This window comes from Aspergillus tanneri (assembly GCF_003426965.1).
Source record: "Aspergillus tanneri strain NIH1004 chromosome Unknown AapTan_5_pilon_pilon_pilon, whole genome shotgun sequence".
Taxonomy (NCBI): Eukaryota; Fungi; Ascomycota; class Eurotiomycetes; order Eurotiales; family Aspergillaceae; genus Aspergillus; species Aspergillus tanneri.
This window is the reverse complement of record NW_022984632.1, coordinates 47,560-73,988: the sequence shown is the minus strand read 5'-3', so window position 1 is coordinate 73,988 and position 26,429 is coordinate 47,560. Positions and strand designations below refer to the sequence as shown.

The 26,429-nt window shown below is 50.5% G+C and overlaps 2 protein-coding genes across 2 annotated transcripts; both read left to right on the top strand.

Annotated features, from left to right (window-relative positions):
• Positions 1–883: 883 nt before the first annotated feature.
• ATNIH1004_009446 (putative Nonribosomal peptide synthetase) lies at positions 884–12,832 on the top strand (the record flags this gene model as incomplete). The annotated part of the gene is made up of 3 exons (XM_033574038.1): positions 884–1,520; positions 1,566–3,796; positions 3,821–12,832. The coding sequence occupies 3 exons, from the start codon at positions 884–886 to the stop codon at positions 12,830–12,832; spliced, it is 11,880 nt and encodes a 3,959-aa protein (XP_033422056.1).
• Positions 12,833–19,300: 6,468 nt separating this feature from the next.
• ATNIH1004_009445 (uncharacterized protein) lies at positions 19,301–24,896 on the top strand (the record flags this gene model as incomplete). Its single annotated transcript, XM_033574037.1, has 10 exons — positions 19,301–19,416; positions 19,626–19,939; positions 19,998–20,529; positions 20,586–20,826; positions 20,913–21,409; positions 21,433–21,877; positions 21,981–22,469; positions 22,529–22,682; positions 22,727–23,064; positions 23,127–24,896. 10 exons carry the CDS (start codon positions 19,301–19,303, stop codon positions 24,894–24,896), a joined length of 4,896 nt encoding a protein of 1,631 aa, XP_033422055.1.
• Positions 24,897–26,429: the final 1,533 nt, after the last annotated feature.

The following is a 26,429-nucleotide window of genomic DNA, read 5'->3' as shown; positions in this document are numbered from 1 at the left end:
TTTAAAACATGTTGGTTGTATAATACAGAATAAGAAAATATTGAAATTAGGAGTGTAGAAATTTCGTTATTCAAACTTTTGACTAAGAACTATACGTGTATATTCCTTGTATGGAATCTGTAATCTCTTAAGTGGGTTTGGCTGGGGTAGAGACTTCCTAAGTAGGCTTAGCAGCGGGTGGCCCCACAGGGAAACTGGGCTGCATCGGATCCGGATCTGCCCCCGGCGTATCAGGGCGGATTTGGCTACAGCCTCAGCCAGGGCTGAGAACAGAAGGCATCTTTTTGAGGTCTACTTCTCAATCTCAAACTAGTGCTGCAACGTAACCATATCACACTCCATAGGGCCGTGCTGCATCTTCTGCTCGGGGGCCAATCGCCTTCCTAACCCCTGTCAGAGAACCGAGATCACCCGTAGACGTTCGCTCTCGTTGGGACCCAAAAAGACATGTGTGTTGGTTTTTAATTCCTTCTAACTTGATTAGACCGAGTGTTTTCATGTTTGCTTATTTCTTTTCTTTGTTTCAGTCATTTTATTCTGTTGGGCGAAGGATCTAGCAAGTCATGCCAGATCCTTCGACTTATCAACACCTAAGCCACGTATTCTAACCAATCGAGATCCTTCACCTGTTGCGAACAGGATCCATCATAGGGATGTCACAAAGGCGTCAAGGCTTGCCGCTTCGGATGTTTAAGAGCCAATGAAAATGAAGGAATCGCTTTTCTAAAAAAACAGTCTCTTGCTCCATGATATCGCTCGCTCTATAAAATTTGTATAACTTAAGACGTGGTAGCTACTTGGGTCCTCGCATTCGGTTCCAACATCGTCGAACTTGTTATTCCCTGTATTTCACTCATTATATCATTCAACACCTTTGTACAATATGGATTATCAACCTTCCGAGCCCATCGCTATTGTCGGCAGCGGTTGCCGTTTCCCCGGTGCTGCCAATTCTCCTGCTGCTCTCTGGCAGCTGTTGGAAAGTCCACGTGATATCTTGACGGAGATACCTAAAGAACGTTTTGATGTGCGAGGCTGGTACCACAGAGACGGGGATCACCATGGCACGTCCAATGTTCTACACTCCTACACCCTGGAGGAGAACCTTACTCAGTTTGATGCCAACTTCTTTGGAATTAGTGCAGGTGAGGCTGAGTCTATTGATCCTCAGCAGCGCCTCTTGCTGGAAACTGTCTACGAGGCCCTTGAAGCTGGCGGCCACACCATCCAGTCTTTACGTGGCTCTGACACTGCCGTCTATGTTGGTGTTATGGGAGGGGACCATGAAGCCGGCCTTCTCAGAGATGCCAACAATCTACCAACATACTTTGCGACTGGCACATCGCGCGCAATTCTTTCAAACCGAATATCTTACTTTTTCGATTGGCGTGGACCGTCTATGACAATTGACACAGCATGTTCTTCGAGTATGATCGCTGTGCATAATGCTGTTCAAGCACTACGGTCTAACGACTCGAGAGTTGCTATTGCATGTGGCAGTACTCTGCTTCTGGGCCCTGGTAAGCCAATTCTGCACACCGAGCGATCAAGCTAACGGATTCTAGAAATGTATGTGGCCGAGAGTAACATGCACATGCTGTCGCCCACAGGCAGATCCCGCATGTGGGATGCTGATGCTGATGGCTATGCTCGCGGCGACGGTATCGCGACCGTTGTTCTTAAGAAGCTGAGCAATGCTCTGGCTGATGGCGACCACATCGAATGTATCATCCGTGAGACTGGCATCAACCAAGATGGCCGCACGCAGGGAATCACTGTACCAAGCTCGGAGGCGCAAGCTGCACTTATCCGCCGCACCTATGCTCGAGCTGGTCTTGACCTTGCAAATCCCGCCGACAGACCCCAGTTTTTTGAGGCACATGGTACCGGTACCAAGGTAGGAGACCCTAAGGAAGCATCCGCAATCCACTCCACCTTTGGGGGACCCGCCAGTGATCCTTTGTATGTTGGGTCGATCAAGACCGTCATTGGTCACACGGAGGGCGCTGCTGGAATCGCCGGTCTACTCAAATCGTCGCTATCCCTTCAAGCTGGCGTCATTCCCCCTAATCTGCTGTTCAATCGCCTTAACCCGAGCATTGAACCTTTCATTCAGGGCCTGCAGGTTCCAACTCATGCAATGCCATGGCCTGTCCTGCCTAAAGATGCTGTACGAAGGGCAAGTGTGAATAGTTTTGGTTTCGGCGGCGCCAATTCTCACGCCATCTTGGAGAGCTACCAAGCACAGGTTGACAACGCTAGCAGCGCCCTGGTTGTACCGGCTACTCCTTTTGTCTTCTCCGCAGCGTCAAACACCTCGCTCGTTTCCAATCTGCAGGCACACTTGGACTATCTGAAAACCAACCCAGTCAACATGCGGGATCTTGCCTGGACGCTCCAGCAGCGTCGCTCTACTTTCTCACATAAAATCGCATTCTCGGCTCCTGACGTCGAAAGCTTGATCCAGAAGATCGAGCTCAGACTCAAAGAGTACGAGGATAAGTCGGACGCGAACATTGGCGTCCGATCGAGTTCAACCCCTCCAAAGGTCTTTGGTGTTTTCACTGGCCAGGGCGCGCAATGGCCAGCCATGGGTGCTGAACTAATACGTTCCTCCGAATTTGTTCGCCGCCGATTGCAGGAGCTTGATGATGCCCTTGCAACCTTGCCAGCTACAGACCGACCGACCTGGAAAATTGCTGATCAATTACTCCTTGATGCTAAGTCGTCTTGTATCACCGAAGCCGCTTTCTCACAGCCGCTGTGTACAGCAGTCCAAGTTGTGCTTGTCGACCTCTTGCGCAGCGCCGGGATTATGCCAAGTTCTGTGGTGGGCCACTCATCTGGTGAGATTGGTGCGGCATATGCTGCAAACTTCATCAATGCCCGGGATGCTATTCGAATTGCCTACTACCGTGGCCTTTACGCGAAGCTTGCAGGCGGATCGAGCGGACACAAAGGCGCTATGCTTGCTGTTGGAACATCTCTCGAAGATGCCACCGAAGTGATTGAGCTTGACGCTTTTGTTGGACGTGTCGCGGTCGCTGCACACAACTCCCCAGCAAGCGTTACCTTGTCGGGCGATGCAGATGCCATCGTTGAGGTCAAGGCTGTCTTCGAAGAGGAAAAGAAGTTCGCACGTCTACTTAAGGTCGACACCGCTTACCACTCACACCATATGCTGGCTTGCGGCGATGCCTATGTCAAGGCTTTGCGTGCGTGCAAAATTGAAGTTAACCGAAACCGCGATACCTCTGTGACCTGGTACTCCAGTGTGACAGGTGGTGAGGTCATGGAGCCGACTGCCCTACTTCAAGATTTATACTGGCATGACAACATGGTACAAAGAGTCTCCTTCTATGAAGCTGTGACGGCAGCAGCTCGAGCTGAGAAGCCGACTGTTGCCATCGAGATTGGGCCTCACGCTGCTCTCAAGGGCCCAACACAGCAGAACATTACCGAAACTGGCCTCAACCTTCCCTACACCGGTGTTATGTACAGAGGTCTCAACGACGTTGAAGCATTCGCCGACGGTCTGGGCTATATGTGGACCCAATTCGGCCCTGAGGCTGTTGACTTCGCTGCCTTCGAGCGACTTTTCCTTGACGCTCCGCAGGCCAAGCTCGCCACTGGTCTGCCTTCCTACCGCTGGGACCAAAAGACCCACTGGCAGGAGTCTCGCATCGCACGTAAGATGAGAAGCCGATCGGACCCATTCCACGAGCTGCTCGGTGTACCACATGTTGACAATACTGAGCTCGAGCGTCGCTGGTCGAATGTGCTTAAGATCTCAGAGGTACCTTGGCTGACGGGCCACAAGCTGCAGGGTGAGCCGGTATTTCCAGCAGCTGGCTACGCTAGCATGGCCTTTGAGGCAGCCAAGTATATCATTGGAAACAGGCCTATCAAATTGATCGAACTGCGAGATCTGGTCATCGGAAAAGCCATCACCTTTGGAGGCGAATCCGATCCTGCTGCTGAGACTCTGGTAACTCTAACGGATATTACTCCAAGCAAATCGAATCTGAAAACTCGGGCAGCGAAATTCTCCGTTTACTCCGCTGCTATCAAGTCCGCGCGAGACCTTGAAGTCAACGCCAGCGGTACAATAAACGTGATCTTCGGTGAGCCTTCGATGTCGGTCCTGCCACCAACCCAGCTGGATGACTCGAATATGACCGAGACCGACTCGGAGAGATTCTATGCTTCCCTCTCAACCATTGGGTATGAATACTCTGACTCTTTCCGCACTATGGCAAACTTGAAGCGCAAGCTCAATCAGGCTACTGCTCTGATCTCTAGCTTCGGCTACGGTGATGAATCTGAAAGGTTAATGGTTCACCCCGCGCTGCTTGACGTGGCTTTACAGAGTGCTATCTTGGCATACTCGGCGCCTGGTGATGGACGCTTGTGGTCTTTGCACGTCCCAACGTTCTTCGAGTGTATCCGTGTGAATCCAGAGCTCTGTGCCACGCTACCTTTGCACTCAGTCCAGCTTCCGGTGCGAGCTCAACTCCTTGCCCCTGAGGCGAACACTGTCGACTCGATTCATGGCAATCTAGACATACTCAGCGCCGACGAGCAACATGCTATGATCCAGGTCCAAGGCGCTGCTGTGGTGCCCGTCTCGATGGCTACGGTTTCCGACGATCGCACTGTTTTCTCATACAACAAGCTCGGCGTCGCAGCTCCAGATGGGGAACTGGCTCTTGGCGAACTGGAACCATCAACGAATGAAATGGAGCTTGGCACTGTTCGTGAAAGATTTGCCTTCTTCTACTACAGAAAGTGGATCCACGAACTTACTGAGGCAGACTGGACGAAGTCTGAGTGGCATTTTCAACGCCTGCGGGATTCGATTAATTGGACCTTGTCTCTCGTTGATGCCGGAAAGCATCCCTATATCCAGCCAGAGTGGCGGAATGACACCCAAACACAGATCGATACTCTCTTCGAAGCGCATGCTGACTCCGTGGATTGCCGCTTGGTGAGAATCGTGGGCGAGACTCTTCCATCTGCCGTTCGAGGTCAGTCAACGATGATTGAACATATGATGAAGGACGGCTTGCTGGACGAGTTTTACAAATATGGCCTAGGCTTTCAGGTTTACAACGAGTCCTTGGGCAGAATGGTCTCCCAGTTCACGCACGTCTATCCAAGGGCCAAGATCTTTGAGGTAGGCGCTGGCACAGGAGGCGCGACCAAATTCGTTCTCGAGACCATCGGTAACACCTTTTCCTCCTACACTTACACAGACGTCTCCAGTGGCTACTTTGAGAAAGCCGCTGAGGCGTTCAGCGACTGGAAGGATAAACTGATCTTCAAGAGCTTTGATACCGAGAGAACACCTGAGTCTCAAGACCTCCAGGAAGGCACATATGATCTCATCATTGCTTCCAACGTCCTTCACGCTACCGAATCGATGGAGAAAACACTCAAAAACGTTCGCCGTCTTCTCAAGCCTGGCGGATACTTGATGTTGCTCGAAATCACCAACAACAAGCTTGCTGCGTTCACTCAAATGTTCGGCGGTATTTCAGGTTGGTGGGCTGGCTGCGAAGATGGGCGTCCTTATGCTCCTACCATGCCTCTTGAGGATTGGAATACTGTCCTTCGCCAATCCGGCTTCTGCGGAGTTGATTCAACCACCCCCAATCGTGATGGACTGGCCTGGCCGTTCTCGGTCATCTCAGCACAGGCCGTGGACAATCGTGTCAGTTATCTGAGGAAGCCTCTCTTCCGTTCATCCAACGCCGCACAAATCTCCCATCTCACGATCATCGGTGGCAAATCATTGGAAGTGTCTAAGATCGCCGAGGACATCGCCGACATTGCCGGACTGAGCTGTCAATCAGTTGAGTCCTTTGCAGACCTAATCAGCGCTCAAAGCTCTGTTGTTCCCGGACAAACTGTGATCTGTCTCTCAGATCTCGAAGACCCAATGTTCGAGAGTCTGACACCTGAGAAAATGGATGCTCTCAAGATCATGCTAGAGCATTCTCAGACATTGCTCTGGGTTGGTCGCGATTCTCGCGACCGTCCTTATCAGCAGGCCATGGTTGGCTTCCTAAGGTGTATTATCCATGAGATGCCTGACCTCTCGGTACAACATCTTGATGTTGCTTCTGGCCAGAATGGAGTCTCTACATTGATCATGGAGGCGGCCCTGCGTCTGCATACCGTGAGCCAGTGGGAAGCTTCTGATCCCCTTGATCAACAGTTGTTATACACTAAGGAGACCGAGCTTATATTCCAGCATGGAAGCCTCTACGCACCGCGCATTCTTCCTGACCCGACGAGGAATAATCGCATTAACTCTCAAAGACGCCCAGTCGCTAAACACGCCAGCCTGAAGTCGGACGTGATCTCCATTAGTGAAACAGGCTCCGGTTTGCCGGTCTTGAAGGACGTTCCATTCTTCAGCAAAGGTAAGGAAGGCAAATCCGCCATGAAGGCGTGCGTTTCGACTCTGTCGGCACTGGGTATCACTGCCGGACTTTATTTGTTCGTCAGTGTTGGGGTTGAAATTTCGACATCCAACGCCGTCATCGCCCTTTCTTCCTCGAACTCGAATAAATCCTACCCAGTGGTCACCATTCCTACAGACACACGGGAAGACCCAGCCGATCTTCTGTCTGTCATTGCGGCGGAACTTCTGGCGGCCCGCATGCTCTCCACAGTTGTTGTAGGGGCCAAAGTCCTTGTTCACGAGCCCGGTACTGGTTCCCTCGGATCTTCCCTTGCGCAAGCTCTCAGGAGGCAAGCATCTGCCAGAAACTTGGAAGTCATTTTCAGTACCTCTAGGGCGGACGATGACCCTTCTTGGCTCAGACTTAGCCCCTGGATGCACGGTCATAACATCAAGCGCCTCTTGCCCACTGGAGTCACCGACATTTTGGACCTGGCAACTGACGATGAGTCCAAGGAAGTATCTGCTCTTATCCAGCAAGCCCTGCCAGGTGTTCAGTACACTGGCTCGAAAGATTTTTGGCAGGCGACAAGCTCAGGTCTCTTCCAGGACCAGGAGATGCTCATCTCCCTTCTGAAGAATGCTGCTACAGCCGCGGGACAGCACGTGGCTGGCCATAAACCAACACGCCTTTCCCTGAGCCAGGTTACCGATGTTAAGACAACTTTGCATCCCACCACCCTTGTTGATTGGACTGCCGAAGACACCGCTGCTGTCATTGTCGACACCATTGATGCGGCACCCCTATTCTCGGCTAACAAGTCCTATCTCATGATCGGCCTGACTGGTCAAATTGGTCAGTCGCTGTGTGAATGGATGGTTCGGAACGGTGCGCGAAACATCCTGTTGACCAGCCGCCATCCTAGTGTGGACCAAAAGTGGCTTGATTCTTTCAGGGTTTACGGTGCCAAAGTCGCAGTCTACGCTATGGACGTAACAAGAAAAGCCGATGTTATTCAGGTCGTCAACGACATTCAGGCATCCTACCCGCCGATCATGGGCGTCGCCAATGCTGCCATGGTTTTGAAAGACACTTTGTTCTCGCAGATGTCATACCAGGAAATGACCGACGTCTTGAGACCAAAGATCGATGGTACTAATTGGCTTGATGAGATCTTCTACGACACCCCACTCGACTTTTTCGTATGCTTCTCTTCGACCTCCTCGGTCGGTGGCGTTTTTGGTCAAAGCAACTATGCAGCTGCTTGTTCCTACATGACTAGCCTGGTCCGACAAAGGCGAGCTCGCGGCTTAGCTGGGAGTGCCTTCGACATTGGCAGAGTCGCTGGTATTGGCTACATTGAGCGTGCTTCTCAAGTCGTCCAAGAAACGTTTGAAAAGTACTCATACATGCCGCTTTCGGAAACAGATCTGCACCAGATGTTTGCCGAGACAATATTCGCTGGTATTCCGGAGATGAACCTCGAGCCAGTCATAAGTACCGGCATTGAGCGAGTTCCTGCGGATCGCAAGAACCCTCCTCCTTGGATCCTGTACCCACGCTTGTCTCACTATCTCATTGACACGCAGGAGACGAACGCCGTTGCGGATCCCAAACAAACAGTCCAACCAGTTCGCGAACAACTGATTGAAGCCACAACTGCGGAACAAGTTATCTCGATCATCAAGACCTGCTTCGCGGCCAAGTTGCAGATCGTCCTGCAGCTGACAGGCGAGGAAATGAATATGAATGTCCCGCTTGTGGAGATCGGCATCGACTCCCTTGTAGCTGTCGAAGTTCGTTCCTGGTTCTTGAAAGAGCTGCAAACGGATATGCCTGTTCTAAAAATCCTAGGTGGTGGATCTGTCTCTGACCTTGCGGAGCAAGCCTCTAAGAAGTTACCTGCGGAGCTCGTTCCCATGCTCGGTGATACAGCAACTCCATCAATCACGAAGGCCGAGGAGAAAAAGCCTGCAAAGCGCCCGCTCATGCAACCAGAGGTCTCGTTCGTTGCTACCAACGCAAGCAAAACGGAGAGGAACGCTTCTTGGGAGCGCCCTGCCCTCTGGAACGCCATTTCTGCTGACACCGCCTCCACCACGGACACGCACTCGAGGGGGGAATCAATTGCGACGCCGCCATCGAGTGTCAGCGGAAAGTCGTCATTCTCAGACCTGGGAGAAATTGCAGAAAGTAAGAGGCTTAGTGAGTTCAAAGTCTTGAGGACAGAGCCGATGTCTCTGTCACAGTCACGCTTCTGGCTTCTCGATCTCTTCCTCGACGATCGTACGGCTTCTAACGTCGCCTTCCAGTACCAATTGAATGGAAACCTTAAAGTCGATAAGCTTGCACAAGCGCTTGAGCTCGTCGCCATGAGACACGAGTCTCTCAGAACCTTTTTCGTCAATGCCTCTTCGCAGCCTGGCATGGCAGTCCAAAGCGTCTCCGATACGAATCACGTCAAGCTAGAGCACCGAACGATCAACCATGCCGATGAAGCAGCTGAAGAATACGAGATCCATAAGAAACACGCCTTCGATTTGGGTAAACCTCATCTCCTCCGCATGACCCTTCTTACGCTCAATACCACGACGCACTACCTGCTTGTCGCTTACCACCATATCATCATGGACGGTATCAGCTTGCAGCTGCTGCTGTCTGATCTGGAAATAGCATACAATAGCACACCATTGGGTCCTTCACCAATGCAATTTCCCACCTTCTCAGTGAACCAATGGAAGGCGCTCCAAGCCGGTGAAATGGATTCTGAGCTTGAATACTGGAAGGGTGTCTTTCATGACTCACCAGCTGTGCTTCCACTTCTTCCAATGGCCATAAGGAGTTCGCGTGTACCCATTTCTGCTTTCAAGAGCAACGAAGTCTCGAGGCGAGTCAACCCAGTCGTTGGGCAGAAGGTCAAGGCTGTTGCTAAAATGAGTCGCTCGACAAACTTCCACGTCTATCTCACCGTCTTCCGCATCCTCCTTGCCCGATTGGGTGACGTTTCTGACCTCACGATCGGTATCGCTGATGCCAACAGAACCGACGACGACATCACTAGAACAATTGGTCTCTTCCTTAATCTTCTCCCTCTGCGATTTCAGCCTGACGAGGCAAAGACTTTTGCTGCTTCGGTCACAGAAACCAGGAATCAAGCATACACTGCACTGGCCAACTCCAAGCTGCCCTTCGACATGATGCTCCAGGAGTTCTATCACGTCGAGCGTTCGTCAACTCATGCTCCGTTCTTTCAAGCTTTCTTTGACTACAAAGTTGGCGTCAAGCAGATTTCAAGGTTTGGCAACTGCCAGATGAATATGCAGCAGAGCAACGCCGGAGAGACAAATTATGATATCAACCTCACCGTCATTGAAGACGATCAAGGTCCAGGTATCATATTTGAGACACAGGCGACGATCTATGATCGCCATGCCACAACCCTGCTGCTCGAGTCGTATATCAACCTGCTGGACGCCTTCGTTCATGCACCAACCATGAGGACAGGCGAGCCTTCGCTATACAGTCAAGCACAAATCCAGCGAGCACTCGATATGGGCAAAGGACCTGACTTGCTGTCCCAATGGCCTGCCACTCTTTCGAGTCGTGTTGAACAAGTCGCAAGACAAAACAAAGACGCAGTGGCTGTGAGAGACGGCAATGGTACTTCTATCACCTACGGAGCACTTATGAACCGAAGTCAAGCCATTGCAGCCACCTTGCAAAAGGCCGGCGTGGATCCAGGATCCAAGGTTATCGTCTTCCAACAGCCAAAGGCCGATTGGATTGTCTCGCTGCTGGCTATCTGGCGAATTGGCTGCATCTATGTTCCCATGGACGTCGCGAACCCACTAACTCGCCTAGCGGCGATCGTAGAAACTTGCCAGCCAAGTGTGATTTTGACTGATGCCACCACCAACCCTAATGCAAACAGCTTGTGCGCGGGCAATGCACTTACGCTCAATGTCAGCGATGTTCCCGCCGATGCATCTGCAATTGTTCCAGATTTGTCTCAGCTCGTGCAAGCCGCTGTCATTATCTACACCAGCGGTTCGACTGGAACTCCCAAAGGTATCACAGTCAAGCATGAGGGTCTACGAAACTACATTGAGGGTTCCATCAGAATGTATGGCATGGAAACCCCACAAACCACGCTGCAGCAGAGTACGCTGAGCTTTGACATTTCACTGGAGCAGATTTTCACCGGTCTTGCAACTGGCGGATCTGTCTTCATGTGCCCCCTGAACCAGAGGGGCGATCCACTAGAGATCACCAAGGTGATGCGAGATGAGCATATCACTTACTCACAGGCAACACCGTCCGAATATCTCATGTGGCTTCAGTACGGGATGAGCACACTCCGACAATGTTCCGACTGGAAGTACGCAATTGCTGGCGGTGAAAGACTCACAAACACCGTCGTAAAGCAGTTTGCGGCCTTGAATCTGTCTGATGTACGTCTAATCAACAGCTATGGCCCAGCAGAAATTTCTTGTGGATCAAGCTTCCATGAGATCGACTACCGTCAAGGAGAGCAGGGTGATATTCCGATTGGCTCTCAGTACCCGAACTATTCAGCTTATGTCGTCGACAGAGATCTCAAGCCCTTGCCAATTGGCATAGCAGGTGAGATCGTCATTGGTGGAGCGGGCGTTGCTGCCGGCTATGCCAACAACGCTGCCTTGACTTCCACTCAATTCATCCCCAACCCCTTCGCATCTGCGGCCTATGTGGCAAACGGATGGTCCAAAATGTACCGCACTGGTGACTATGGACATTTTCGCGAGGATGGAACACTCGTCTTCCGACACCGTATCTCCTCCGACCTTCAGGTAAAGATCCGTGGTCTCCGAATTGAGCTTGGAGACATCGAAAGCAACATCGTGCTCGCGGGCGACGGTGCCATCCTGGAAGCCATCGTCACTGTTCACGGCGAGGACTCTGACTTCTTGGTTGCCCACGTCGTCTTTGACACCAAACGCGACATTGCTGATAAGGACGCTTTTCTCCAGAATGTCCTTCAGGACTTACCGGTTCCACGATATATGGTTCCCGCTATGGCTATTCCTATTGAACACTTGCCATTGAACAACCATTCCAAAGTTGACAGGAAGGCCGTCAAAGCGCTTCCACTCCCAGAGCATATTGCAACTCCGACCCTCAGCAGCGAACTTACCGATACTGAGACTCAGCTATTTCGCTTGTGGCAAGATGTGCTGCCTACGCACGTAACTAACATCTCCATCACGCCTGCTACCACATTCTTCTCGGTTGGTGGTAACTCCCTCCTAATCGTCCGCCTACAAAGTCGCATCCGCGAAGAGCTCAGTGTCGTCTTGTCTATCTTCGAGCTCATGAATAGCAGCACCCTTGGCGATATGGCCTGCAAGATCGAAGAGAGCGTCGGTGTCGAAACCATTGATTGGGAAGGAGAGACGGCTGTGCCGTTTGTGGCGATACCAACTCCCGTTGAACCCTATACCGCACCCCGGAATCAACCCAAGGTCGTCGTGCTCACCGGTGCCACCGGGTTCCTCGGCCGTCACCTCCTTAAGCGGCTTGAAAATGACCCTAACATCACCGAAATTCACTGTGTGGCTGTCCGTGACAAGCCCGTGATGTCTTCGCCCAAGGTCTCAGTCCACCATGGCGATCTGTCCGACCCAATGCTGGGTCTCAGCAAGCCTGAGTTTGAGGACCTCTCATTTACAGCTGATGTGATCATCCATCTCGGCGCCGTCCGCTCATTCTGGGACAATTACCACGTCCTCCGCCAGACGAACGTGCAACCAGTCAGAGAACTCGTCAAGTTGGCAGCAGGCCGCCGTGTTCCCATCCACTTCATTTCATCCTCTGGCGTCTTGCCCACGACCGCTTACGCCCCGATCGGAGCCTCGGTTGCTCAGAACCAACCCGCCACTGACGGAAGCAACGGGTATGTTGCCAGCAAATGGGCGGGAGAGCGCATTCTCGAGCAGGCAAATGCCGATTTTAGCATCCCCGTGTCCATCCACCGCTTCGTTGCAGGCGGCCCGGAGCCTCCGCGTGATGCGGTGACGCCAGTGATGCAGTGGCTGGCTCAGCACAGTGAGATTCACAAGATTAAGCCAGACATCGCGGGCTGGAGAGGTCACATTGACTTGCTGAAGATGGATGAGGCAACTGAGGCACTATGCGAGTCGCTTGTTGGCAACTCGCCGACAGCGCGATTCTTACACCATGAGAGTCATGTTCGTCTGAGGGAATGCGACATGGAGACGTTTGTTGAGGTGAGGAAGAGAAGAGCTGACTTGGAGGAGATGGAGCTCCTTGATTGGTTTGGCAGGATCAAGGACGATGGATTCGAGTACCTTATGTCCTCCTATATGGCGAGCTTCCAGGCTGGCGACCAGAACGGAAGTAATGTCTTGAGGGTGAGAAGATAGATACAGCGCAGATTCGGTTCGCAGTGGGTGGGCCTTTGTCGCTGGACATAACGCGGAGATGTACTATTATCATCGTCGTTATCACCATCTCCAAGCTCGCCGGCTGAGCGACTGGATGTTGCGGGTGGCGTTTTAAATCTACGGCATCGCAACCCGGTTGCTGCTCGTCTCGAGTGCAGAGGGCGGGTGTGACATCGAAGGTGTCGTCACCTTCCTCCGACGTGCTATCGCTTTCTAATACGATTCGTTCATCTGCAACGCTGTGAGCACGTATACAAAGTGTAGCAGCCTAGCACACTCACCGTGGCTACTGCCGGCTGTCGATCTATAGCCGAAGCTTTCGTCAAGCCGGCCACCTCCGAGAAAATCGTCAAGACGCACTAAATTTTCATATGTTACCCTCATATATAGAGACTCCAAATGTTATGTCACTCATTTTACGATCCAAAGCTTCTTCTGTAGCTTTTTTAGCTTGTCCATCCACGTCTTTTTGCTCTAAAAAGCGCTCTTCTTCCTTGGCCTTCTCCTTAGCAGCCTTTATATTTGCAATACCCAAAACGGTCTCATTTAGATTCTTCTTAACCTTTTTTTTTTTTTTTTTTTTTTTTTTTTTTTTTTTTTTTTTTTTTTTTTTTTTTAGGAGCCCTAGTTTGCGCCGATCATGTCCCAGAGATAACTTCTCGAAATTCCTTAGCAGGGAAAATATCAGACGGAGGAGCAGAAGGCCCAATATCAATGTCGCTATTATTCTCTAAGCGTGAGCTTGCTGATGATACTATAGAAAGCTCAATGCTTTCCAGAGATGTCTTACTGCCAGGAGAACCCTCTCGCAGTTCAATCAGGTCAGTCACAGCACTTATGGAACCCTCATCATGTTAGGAGCGCTCGGAAGCGCGATAGCTAGATCCTTAGCTAAGATGCTTAGTACGGCGGACGGATATGGCCAAATGATCAAAACTAAATTTCTAATTATATTGCCGGCAGAATCTACCACCACACCTAGGTGAGAAATTTTGGCATATCAGGTGGCTTGCTTGGTTTCACCTTCCGGTTACTAGTCCTAAGCACCGCATAGAGGTGCAAGCCATGCTTAGGTGCCGTACACAGGGCCCGTACGGCTGGGACATGCTGGTGATGGTGCTGGTGCATGGAAACATGTACAAAAAATCACTTACTTTAAAGAATAATCGGGTTCTCAACCCCTCTCCCCTCCTCCGGGTCCAAGTTAATTGGATTCCCGGCACCCCTTCATCCGGATCCAAGTTGATTGGAGATTCAAGCAGTCCCCTGGTTGGCCCCCCCCATTTAAAAACTACGCACCCTCCAACCCAACCCCTATATTTGGGGGTATTGGGTACTGATTCATACATCGTTTTATAGCCCTTTTCAAGCTTAGTCACTTCTCTACTTTTCTTGATACAACAGTCCAATCACTTCCGTGTTTTGATAAAAAAGACCGCGATTTTCGTGTGAAAATTTTTCGTGTTCCCGGCTCCCGAGCTCGGGCTGCCGAGACCAACCACCAACGCAGTTCCTCTTTTCTGCCTCCCACTACCGCCACCTCCCGCCGCAGCCCGCAACAACGCCAACCACCACTGTATATTCGAACGGTCCCTGCAGAACACCCTATCTAGGGAAGGAAAGCTCTATAGGTTCGCACTTATAACTACTCCTGTACCTACTAGGGGGTTTAAGGAACTTCTAGATAAGCCCTCTACTGTTACATGTGGTTGAAATCTTGATACCCCTGTAATACTTCTGGGCCACTACTAGTTATTCCCTAGGCCTCTATAACACCATCACTGTCCTGGAGAGGGATAAGAGGTGGGGACCTAGCTGCCCTGTACACCACAGAGTTATTCCAGCTTGGTATTCTGCAAAAACAATAAAAACCTTGCCCTTAGTTTACCACTTCTCTTTAAAAAGTGGTGAGATTTTTTCCTGCGTTTTACTCCACCAAAAACAGGAAGCTTGGACCGCCCAGTAGACCTGTCTAGTAGGAAGCCTAAGTTCACCTGAAAGACAAGACTGTAAGCTGTATCCCCAGTACTACGATTACCTTGAAATACTGTTCTGGAGCTGTTTAGCCCAGATAGGTATAGGAAAACTAGTACTGGAGCAGAGATATAGGGAGCAGTTAAATCTAAAAGCAAACTTAAGCTGGTTTCTCTAAGCTTCCCTCTAAAAAAGCTAGCTTGGTTTAGTGATTCCCTTAAAAATCACTATTTATTAGCTAGATCCCTAGCTAGTAAATTATTAGGATCCTACCTAGCTTTTCTTTTCCACTTTTCTTTTTCCTTTTTTCCTTTTTTTCTTCCCGTTTCTGTTCACTGCTCCGTGGATCCTCTCTTTAAAGGAAAATGGGGTCTTTTGAAGACCCCACAACCCCACCCAGGGACTCGTCCCCGAACCCATCTCAGCCTCCAAGCCCCAAAAAAGGGACTAAAGGCAAAAGAAAACACTCAGTGTTAAGCCCAAGAACAAAACTTGATTTTAGGCCTAATTCTAATTTAATTTCTAAGAGCCCCAATTCCTTCGCATCACTGGATTAAATGTCTGAAGACGAAGAAGGGCTCCTTAATAAAAAGGAGATGGAAAAGGCTTTGCAAAGATAAATAGAAAATAACGCCACACAAAGCCACATCCAAAAGCTTGAGTCAGCCAAAATCTTACTGCAAGAAATCCACCATGGTATCCCAAATCCCAAGATTCGTGAAGCTTTAGATTCACACCTTCAGGGCCTTTCTGCAATCCAGGAAAAACTGCAAAGCCCAGAAGCAAAAAACCTCTGCTTGCCAAAGACAACCAATTCGAAAAACTTCAAAAAAGAAGTTAACGCTATTAATTAAAAACTTGATAAAATAGTTTTAGCCTCCTCCCAGCCCGAGCAAACACAGGTAAAGCCTTCGTATGCAACAGCAGCCCAGAAGGGAATAAAACCACAGGTAATTATCCCAACCAGGAAACCAGAACAACCAAAACAGTTAAAACAGGCCACCTATAAAGGTAACAGGCTAATTCTAGAGGTTCCTGCGGAATTTTTGCAAGAGCTGGACTCTATAAAGCTCCGAAATCAAATCAACCACCAGTTCCAGACAAAAGAAAACGCAGACAAACCTATAGTAAGAACAGCAAGTACTTCTTATACTAAAAGGACCCTAATCCTTACCACAATGGATGGCATTCAAGCATCTTATTTAGTGGAGAAGCTTGATATCTGGAAATCACTTATCCCCTATACTAGGTGGATGTTTGATGAACCATGGGTAAAAATAGTTATTCACATGGTCCCCACCAGGCCTTTCGAAACCCAAGAAGGCATGCAGATGCTAAAGGAAGAGATTAAAATCTTTAACCCAGGCCTAAAATTAACAAGACCTCTAACATGGCTCACGCCGGAACATGTCCGGGAAACCAAAAATCACTTCTCTATTGTAGTTAACATGCAGAATAAAGCCATGGTATCCAAGGCAATTAAAAATCAACTCTGTGTTGCAGGAGCTTTATGTAGAGCCACTAAATATATAGAGAAAAAACTGCCCCAATACCAAAAATGCCAAGGATACAAGCATATTGCCAAATACTGCAAGAATAGCCCTAAATGCGCTATCTGCGCAGAAAGGCATGAAACCCAAGACCACGAATGTTCCACATGCGAAGTAAAAAGCCAGGAATGTCCCCACACACAGGTTAAATGCGCTAATTGCAGTCAAGCCCATAGAGCAGATAGCAAAAACTGCAAGGAATGGGAAAAAGTCAAACCAAAACCAAGGCCTAGGCCTACAGAAAGACCAATCCCTAACAGTAGCATGGAATTAGATTACTAATAAATCAGAAAAACACTGATTTAGGAATCTGTTTCCTGCAAAATAATACTGGACGCAATCAAAATGCCATGTTATCTTGCCTAGAAATAGGCATGGAGCTTAATATCGACTTTATTATTCTCCAGGAACCATGGATATCGCCTGATAATAGCTTTACTATATCCCACCCAGCATATATTCCTATCCTTCCTGAGCAAACCAAGGTTAGACCTAGAGTAGCAATCTATTATAGAAAGCTATCTAGGTTTAATTACTACCAAAGAAACGATATTAGCACTGATAGTGATTTGCTGGTAATAGATATTTTAGGTGCAGAAATTCAAGATCTGCAGCTAATAAATATATATAACGAGCAATCACTAGAGGAAGCTGCTAAGAAATAGATAATAAAAAAAGCCCTAGTAAGGATTACCCCTTCCGCACACGTAGTAATAGGGGGACTTTAATGCACACCACAGCTGGTGGAATTCAAAGACGCTATCACCTACCAGGGCTGATACTTTGATTAAATGGCTTGAAGAACATCAATGTGAACTACTAAATAAGCCTGACCTGCAAACATGCCATAGAAAAGGAATGAAGAATATCTCTGTTATTAACTTAACCTTTATCACCAAAGGTCTAAATCGGTATAGAGTTAATTGGGAGATTGACCAAGAGCTTGCCTCAGGATCGGACCATGAAATCCTGCTTTATTCTGTTGAAGTGAAAACGCAAGAAATCGCAAACCCCCCTGGCTAGTTTACCATATAACCTGAGAAAGGCGAATTGGGCGCTATTTAGCGAAAAACTCCTCAAGCTAGACTAAGAATTTGGACAGGGAAGCTTAAATAGTGACTTAGAGCTAGAAACTGCAGCTCTGAATCTCCAACAAATAATACAGATGGCTGCAGATACAAGTATTCCAAGAAGAAAACCATCTGCCCAGTCAAAAGCATGGTGGTCAGAGGAACTAAAAAACTAGAAAACAGCTTGGAAAAGCTAGAAAGCTTTGGAAAAATAACCCTTGTACAGAGCTCTACGAGAATCTTTTAGAGATTAAAAATCAATATTTCCAGGAGATCAAGCAAGCTAAATCAGCATGCTGGAATAAATTTCTGGAAGAAGCTCGGAATAAGGAGATTTTTAAAGCTTTTAGCTATACTAAAAAAAAGATCTATCCAAAACTGCCCATCTTGACCTATTCTGTGGGAAATCAAGAAAAGCAAGCAATCTTTTTTTTCAAGATAAATGTCATGCATTCCTCTCCACCCTGTTCAAAAACCCCCGGAAGCCGACCCCATTAGTGGCCAACCAACCAGGCAGATTTAACTAACTGGCTAGAAACCAGCGAAAACGAAGTATACACTGCTATCTTTAGTAGTTCTACTAAAAGGCCCCAGGGCCTGATGATATTTCATTCTTAATTATTTAAAAGGCTTACCAAAATATTGCTCCAAGGTTCCATGAGCTTTATAAAGCCCTAATTAAAAATGGTTATCATCCCAGATGTTGGAAAACTGCCAAAGGGGTTATCCTTAAAAATCGGCGTCTGCCAAAAGGGACTACTCAAGCCCAAGGCCTACAGAGTTATTTCCCTGCTTAACTGCCTAGGCAAAGTGGTAGAAAAGATCATTGCAACTAGATTATCTTATCTAGCCAAACTCCCGCAATTAATTCTTTATCATGACTAAATGGGGAAGAAAAAGAATATCTGCAATTAATACAGCGCTTATCCCTGGTTCATGACATAGAGCTGGTAAAACATAACAAAGAGGTTACCACAGCCCTTTTATTGATGTAAAAGGGGCGTTTAACCATGTCTTGCTTAATCAGCTACTTCGTGTTTGCCTTAAACTAGGCCTTCCACACAGCCTGATTAGGTGGATCAAGTTATTTATGTCAGATAGGAGAGTATTCCTCGCATTTGACGGGGAAACCAGCAAGGAGACACCAGTCCAGGTAGGGATCCCCAAGGATTACCTATATCACCTATTCTGTTCCTTATATATATTAAAGAGCTTTTCCAGCTTGAAATGTATAAGGAACTAGGTGGTGATGCAAGGGAAGCATTTAAAAATATTTAAAAGCCTAGCTATATGGATAACATATGCCTAACTATCAGCTCTAAAAGCCTAGAAAATAACTGCAGGCAAATCGAGCTGGTAGCCAACGCAATATTTCAAAAAGGAGCCAAAACCATATCCAATTCGATTAGGATAAAATAGAGCTTATTCATTTTAGCTCTAAACAACCGGATCAAGAAAAGGAAGACACCCAAGTTAGACTAGATAACAATATCAAAGTCAAACCAAGCCCAATGGTAAAATGGCTAGGAATCTACTTAGATTCTAAACTCCTTTTCAAGGAACATGTCTAATTTAGAGTTGCATCTGCAACCCGAACATTTCACCAAATAGCGAGGCTTTTAAATACAGAAAGGGGGCTAAGTTTTCAAGCCATAAGACAACTTTATATTGCTTGTGTTTCCTCCATTGCAGATTATGGAGTCCCTTTATGGTGGAAAGGCCAACAGTATTTGGTATACCACTACCAAAAACTGCAAAACACAGCTCTGAGAAAGATTATAGGGACTTTTAAAACATCGCCTGTACAGGCCATGGAAATAGAAGCATCCCTACCCCTATACCTCTAGTCCGTAATGGACCCGGGGCCCCCATTTTCTCGCCCCCGTTGGTCCGTCCGGCCGGCGGCTGCCCCACACCCACGCGCACCCCACGCGCACCACACACGCACCACACCACCCACGCGCATCTCGTACGCGTATCACTGACGCTCCGGAGTAGAATGACTTTTCCTTCCTTCCTTTAGCGATCTTCTCGATTTCACGCGGAATTCAACGATCCAGCCATTCCGCAAGCATGGATCTTTTTATTTACAATCCCACCTACCGACGAGGGATTAGCATTGCATGTTATTAAGGGGTAACTATTAGAACTTTGACTGATATTATCCATTCCAACCAGTGTCAATCCTAGTATTAAACCAGATTCGATCCGTCCCATGGCCGAGCAATTATTTACCAGGATCCCCGAGCTGAGGGTGATTATCTGCCGGAAATGTCAGTTTGGTGTCCGGCCGAGCAAGGTCCAGCGCCATGTAAAGCAGCATCATTTTAAATCACACACCGAGGCGGTGCAGATTGCCACCACGGTGTCCCAGTGGGATAATATTAAGCAGGATCCGAATAAGATCCAGATCCCCACGCGATTGGACCATCCATTGCCCGTGATCCCATGTGCGCACAGTGGAATGCTATGCCAGCGAGATTATCCCACATGTGAATTTATTGGAATCACATTGGAGTCTATGCGGGTTCATTGGTCCCGTGTATATAGTTGGTCCCCCCGGTCGTCGCGGGCGGGCTCGCAAAGCCGACCAGATTCGTGCAGCAGCAGAGATCCAGCGATTATTTAAGCCCGTGTCATGGCAGCAGATATTCCCCGGCGGGATGGGTTCCCATTATATTTATATTCGATTTCCCAACCAGACCACCAACGAGCCAGCCACTGCCATGGACATGGAGGACATCCAGCACGCTGTCCAGGAGCTGGAGAATGCATGGAAAGAGGCGCAGTCCACGCAGAGTACAATTCAGGTATCTGATATTACCGACGCCAACCCCTGGCTGCGCATGACCAGGTGGTCCGAGTATTTGGAAGGAATCGCACCAAAGGATCTAGCCGACAGCGTGGCGCCGCCCGAGGAAGAGCCCACAGATCCCGTGGAGCAGGGCGTGCGCCACATTTGGGCCGCCATGGAGCAGGTCGTGCGCAAGAGCCAGCGCGTGGTCCAGCACAGCGGCCAGGCAATCTGCATTGAAGCCATCCGATCCGAAAAGGGTCAAACACCATATCGACCGTTGCAGGCGTATATGGATCCCGAGAGCGTGGTTAAGCATATGCAGCCATGGCAGCAAATATTAGCATTTATCGCGCGCACCCAGGCGCCACACGGATGGACGAGTCCCCGTACGGGATGACAGCACGGCAGCGCAAGAAATGGCGGCAGTTATGGCACCTCGCCACTACCCACCGGGATATTCCCGGCGAGCCGCAGGACGACGACGCAGCGTGGCGCATGACCCCGATCGAAGGCGCGTGTTTGGAGTTCTGCATCGAGTTGCTAAACCAAAAGCAGCGTAGCCACGAGTACGAGAGCGTGCTTGTATGTGCCATGGCCGTGTTGGGATGGGGCCGGGACCGATGGCAGGGCCCGGAGAGTTATCCCCGATCTTATCGCGCGTGATTAAGGTGGCGCGCTTTATAATCGTCCAGAAAGCGCTTTGGTTGGATCCGAATCCCGAGGAGATTATCGCGGTGTGGCAGAAGAAGAGTAACTGCGCGCAGTGGGTGCTTGCCAGCGCCGACGACGAGCTGGAGGATATTTATTCGGACGAGGGATATTACAGTCAACAGGAGCAAGGTATCCCATCGTCGCCACCCACATCGCCCATTACCAGCAGTAATCCCCAACCGATAGTGAATATCCGCCGGCAGAATCGCGGGAAAACATTCCAGGAGCACGTGGAGTGGATGGTGCAGCGGTTTATGGTGCGTGGCACCCACAGCCCAATACAAACATTGCAGGATTGGCGCACGTACGGGTTAAAGATCCATTATAATACCACGGCGCCCGGGCACATTACATGGAACTATGGCGACGAGCTCGGATACAAGCATATCACATTTACCATGGGCGATTTCCGCGGATTTGTCCATGGATTGGTCGGGGCCACGCGCCAGATATTGTGCGACATACTGTGCGTGACAGCGCGAGAAGACATTCCCAGTATTCCATGGCACGCGATCTACGACGACCCCATGCAGGCCACGGTGGGATGGAATTTTTGCGGGATCAGCGCACGCAATGGCCGGTGGGGCCCAAGTGGATGATCGGCCGGTTGCGGGCCGAGCCGGCCGTGCAGAAGGAGTTTACTGTCCGGCGCCAAGCCCGACGGCTGCACATGCCGAAGGTAGCGCAGTATCTGGAGCGCGTGGCGCGATTTAAGGAGAAATTAGCAGTGATTGTTTATGTGGTATCCGGCCAGCCGGCTCGCGCACCCGAGTTATTAAGTATTCAACATGTGAATACCGTGGCGAATCGACAGCGCAATATCTATATCGAGGACGGGATGGTGGCGTTGGTGACGGCGTACCACAAGGGGTTTTACGCGAGTAACGATATAAAGATTATTCATCGATTTGTGCCACGGGAGGTAGGTGAATTAATTATATGGTATTTATGGTTGGTATTACCATTTGTGGAGCACTTAAGCGCGTGGCATGCGAAGCAAGTGCAGGGCACGCACGCAAACGCAGGGCACCACAGCGCAGGGCACGCACGCAGCGCAGGGCACCACGGCGCAGGGCACGCACGCAGTGCAGGGCATGCAGAGAATACATGCAGCACAGGGCACTACCACAGCGCAAAGCACCACCACAGCGCAGGGCACCACGGCGCATGGCACGCACGCAACGCAGGGCACCACCACGGTGCAAAGCACCACCACGGCGCAGGGCACGCACGCAGCGCAGGGCATGCAGAGAATACATGCAGCACAGGGCACTACCACAGCGCAAAGCACCACCACAGCGCAAAGCACCACCACAGCGCAAAGCACCACCACAGCGCAAAGCACCACCACAGCGCAGGGCACCACGGTGCATGGCATACACGCAACGCAGGGCACGCACGCAACGCAGGGCACGCATGCAACGCAGGGTACTACCACAGCGCAGAGCACCACGGCGCATGGCACGCACGCAACGCAGATTTGCGATAATGCGTTTTATGGGGCCCCGACCCCGGTACCCGGCGCAAATGGACGTCCGAGCGGTTCCGGGAGGTGTTAAAGCGCGAAACCAAGACCCGGTTAAAAGAAGCTATTAATATCCAGTGGTATCGGGATATCGCCATTGGGATTAGCCGACGATTTTTGCGACCCACTGCCGCGTTTGCCAGCAACATGCAGGAGGAGAGAGACTTGGCACAGGCCGTGCTAAACGCCGACACCGAGGAGGGTATGGACGAGGAGCAGTGGTTAGGCTATATTGCAGATTTGCAGGCGGCGCATTCATCCCAATTGGCGGGTGGAGTGTACGGCCGTGGTATTATGGAGCAGCCCGGGACCACGGCGCATCGCCGCGCAATGTTTCGGCTCTCCAGCACCGATTGGCACCGGTTTTGGGGTTTGCATCCGCCGCGGAGCCCAGCCCGTTGGGGAAGCGCAAGAGACCACCATGGGAGGACGAAGCCGAGGAGGGCCGAGTGGTCCGACGTCACCGGTTAAATATCGCAGATATGCGCACCACGTTGCAGCACATGACCGGGCAGGAGGATATCCAGTTCCGGGGCGTCCAAGCACCGGCGTTGCGCGCCATTCAGGACGGCCAGAGCCCGGTGGTCGCTATTATGCGCACCGGAGGGGAAAAAGCATGTTGTTTATGTTACCTGCATTCGCCGAGCCCAGTGGTACTACCATTGTGGTCGTGCCATTAATATCATTGCGGAACGATATGGTGCGGCGCTGTTGCGAGCTAGGTATATCCTGCATTGAATGGGATAGTCGACGGCCACCAGACGAAGCGACAATTGTACTGGTCACACCGGAATCCGCGGTGCAGGAGGATTTTCAAACATTTATTAACCGGTTGCAGCAAACACACCGGTTAGACCGGATCGTGATCGACGAATGCCATGTGATATTGAACGACCAAACAGATTTCCGACCCGAGTTGCGACAGCTGGGGCGGTTAAACCACGCGCGAACCCAGATGGTGTTATTAACTGCCACGTTGCCGCCGCGGTTAGAGGCGAAGTTATTCCGGCGCATGGAGTATTCCCGCGAGCAAGTCTATATATTTCGGGACCGCACAAGCCGTCCCAACGTGGCGTATCGCGTGTGGCGGCCCGAGCTGGGTCGGCGTTCCATGCAGTGGTTTACCAGCGAGCCGGTGCTCGCGTTTATCCGCGAGCGAATCCAGCGCGCAAAGGATGGCAAGGTGGTGGTATACGGCCATGTGGTCCGTCAGGTAGTGGAGATTGCACGCGAGTTAGCATGCGAGGCGTACTACAGCAAGCAGGTCGACAAGCCATCTATATTACAGCGATTTACCCGGGGCGAGACACGAGTGATCACCGCCACCAGCGCGTTGGGCATGGGTGTGGATATCCCCGATATCCGCAGTATTATCCATATTAGAACACCGCGGTCGTTGTTGGAGTACGGGCAGGAAAGTGGGCGAGCCGGACGGGATGGCCAGCGCAGCGAGGCGATTATTATCCAGCCCGAGGGCTGGGACGAGCCCATGCCGGAGACGCCAGAGGCCGTGGCGGATCGCGAGTTGGTGGACGAGTATCTCGGGGTGGCGCCCGGGGTGGGATGTCGACGGTTTGTATTAGACGCGTACATGGACGAAACAGTGAATGGCTATACGCGCCGATACTGTCAGGATATTGATTCCACGGAGGCACTATGTGATGGCTGTGACGCCGATTGGCTCGCGCAGGAGTCGGTTTGCATGTCCCCGGACAGATATTCCCCGGACACCCGCATGGACGATCTCGCCCGCACGACAAGCCCACCACGCGAGATTAGCGCTACGGGCAGTCCCCATTCCCATGGTAGTGGCGAATTATTTCCATTATCGTATATTATACCGCAGAGCACGCAGAATATCGCGCCAAATCCCACACGCCGGTCCCAATCCCATGACAGTACAGAATTATTTGAAACTCAAGTAATATCGCATGTTATACCGCAGAGCACGCAAAATATCGCCCCCAATCCCACGCCCACGGTTAGTATCGCCGAACGCCAGCGCCAACGTGTGCAAGACCAGCGCCATGCAGCGCCCCATATTCAACACCAGGCGCAAGATGCTCGGCAGTGGTTGGACGAGGAAACCATTGAGCAGGAGATAGCGCCGTGGCAGAAAAAGTGCTATATTTGCACTATTGCGGGTCGGGAACGGAATGAACACGAGTTATACTTTTGCCGTGGGCCCAAAAGCGATAAAGCCAAGGCATGGGTTAATCTGGTTCGCCAGCATAAGATTCCATTCGCCAGATATACCGCTTGTTACCGCTGTTATCTGCCGCAGACAATCTGTCGACGATGGGAGGTACTAGATGGCCATCCAACACAAACCGAGTGTGTATATAAGGATATATTGGTCCCCATGACGGCTGTAATACTGTACGGCCCGTGGGAGGAGCAGATCCAGCCACTATAGCAGCGCCGGTTGCAGCAGCACGGGGTGGACGCAAACAACACCACGCAAGTGTTGCAGTTTTTGGGGCAGGCCACGGAGGGAGCCAAAGGCCAACACAGCCAGTTATTCGCATTATTTTGCTGGCTATGGCAGATCTGCAAAGAATTGGAGGGGATCCACGGGGTTTGTGGTATAACTAGTTAGTATACAGTGTAGCAAGTACAGTAATATATTTATAATTTTATTTAGACTAATAAGTATATAAATATAGGAGCACATGCAGAGCATATATAATATAGATATAAACAGCAGTGGACACACGCACTAGGCGAGGTATATACCAGGGAACAAGAGAAGGTAGCACCGGGGGAAGAACGCACTGGGGGGGATAAATGTACCAGGAAAGGATACACACTAGGGGGAGGTACGCACCGGGGGGAGGTATATACCAGTAAACACACGCACCAGGGAAAGGCATTACCCGGGGGAGGTATATACTGGGGGAGATACGCACCGGGAAGAGATACACACCAGGGGGAGGCATGTACCAGGGGGAGGTACGCACCGGGGTAAAAACACACCGGGGTAAACACACACCGGGGTAAACACGCACCGGGGGAGGCATGTACCAGGGGGAGGTACGCACCGGGGTAAAGACGCACCGGGGTAAAGTATACACCAGCGCGAGGTATATACCGGGGGCAGGCATGCACCGGGGAAAGGTACGCACCGGGGGAGGCATGTACTAGGGGGAGGTACGCACCGGGGGAAGGAACGTACCGGGGTAAACACGCACCGGGGGAGGCAGGTACCAGGGGGAGGTACATACCAGGGGGAGGTACACACCAGGGTAAACACGCACTGGGGTAAACACGCACCGGGGCAAACACGCACCGGGGTAAATATAAACCGGGGTAAACATGTACCGGGTGACGCATATATTAAAGTGAATAAACGCAAACTATATATACCAGGGAATATACGCAGGCAGTGTTTTAAGCATATGCAGAGTATATGTAGCAAGGAAATACACACACCGGGGGGTAATACACACCCAGGAGAGCCACACACCGGAGGAGGCATACACCGGGGGAGACATACACCAAAGGGAGCCACATGCCGGGGGGAGATACACACCGGGAGGAGATACACACCGGGGGGAGACACACACACCGGGGGGAGGTACGCACCGGGAGGGAGTTATGCACCGGGAGAAGGTACGCACCAGGGGAATATACAGACCGGGGGAAGGTACACACCGGGGTGAGGTACGCACTAGGGGGAGGTATATACCGGAGGGAGGTACGCACCGGGGTAAACATGTACCGGGTGACGCATATATTAAAGTAAATAAACGCAAACTATATATACTAAGAAATATACACAGGCAGTGTTTTAAGCATATGCAGAGTATATATAGCAAGGAAATACACACACCGGGGGGTAATACACACCCGGGAGAGGCACACACCGGAGGAGATATACACCGGGGGAGGCATACACCGGAGGAGATATACACCGGGGGAGGCATACACCAGGGGGAGCCACGTGCCG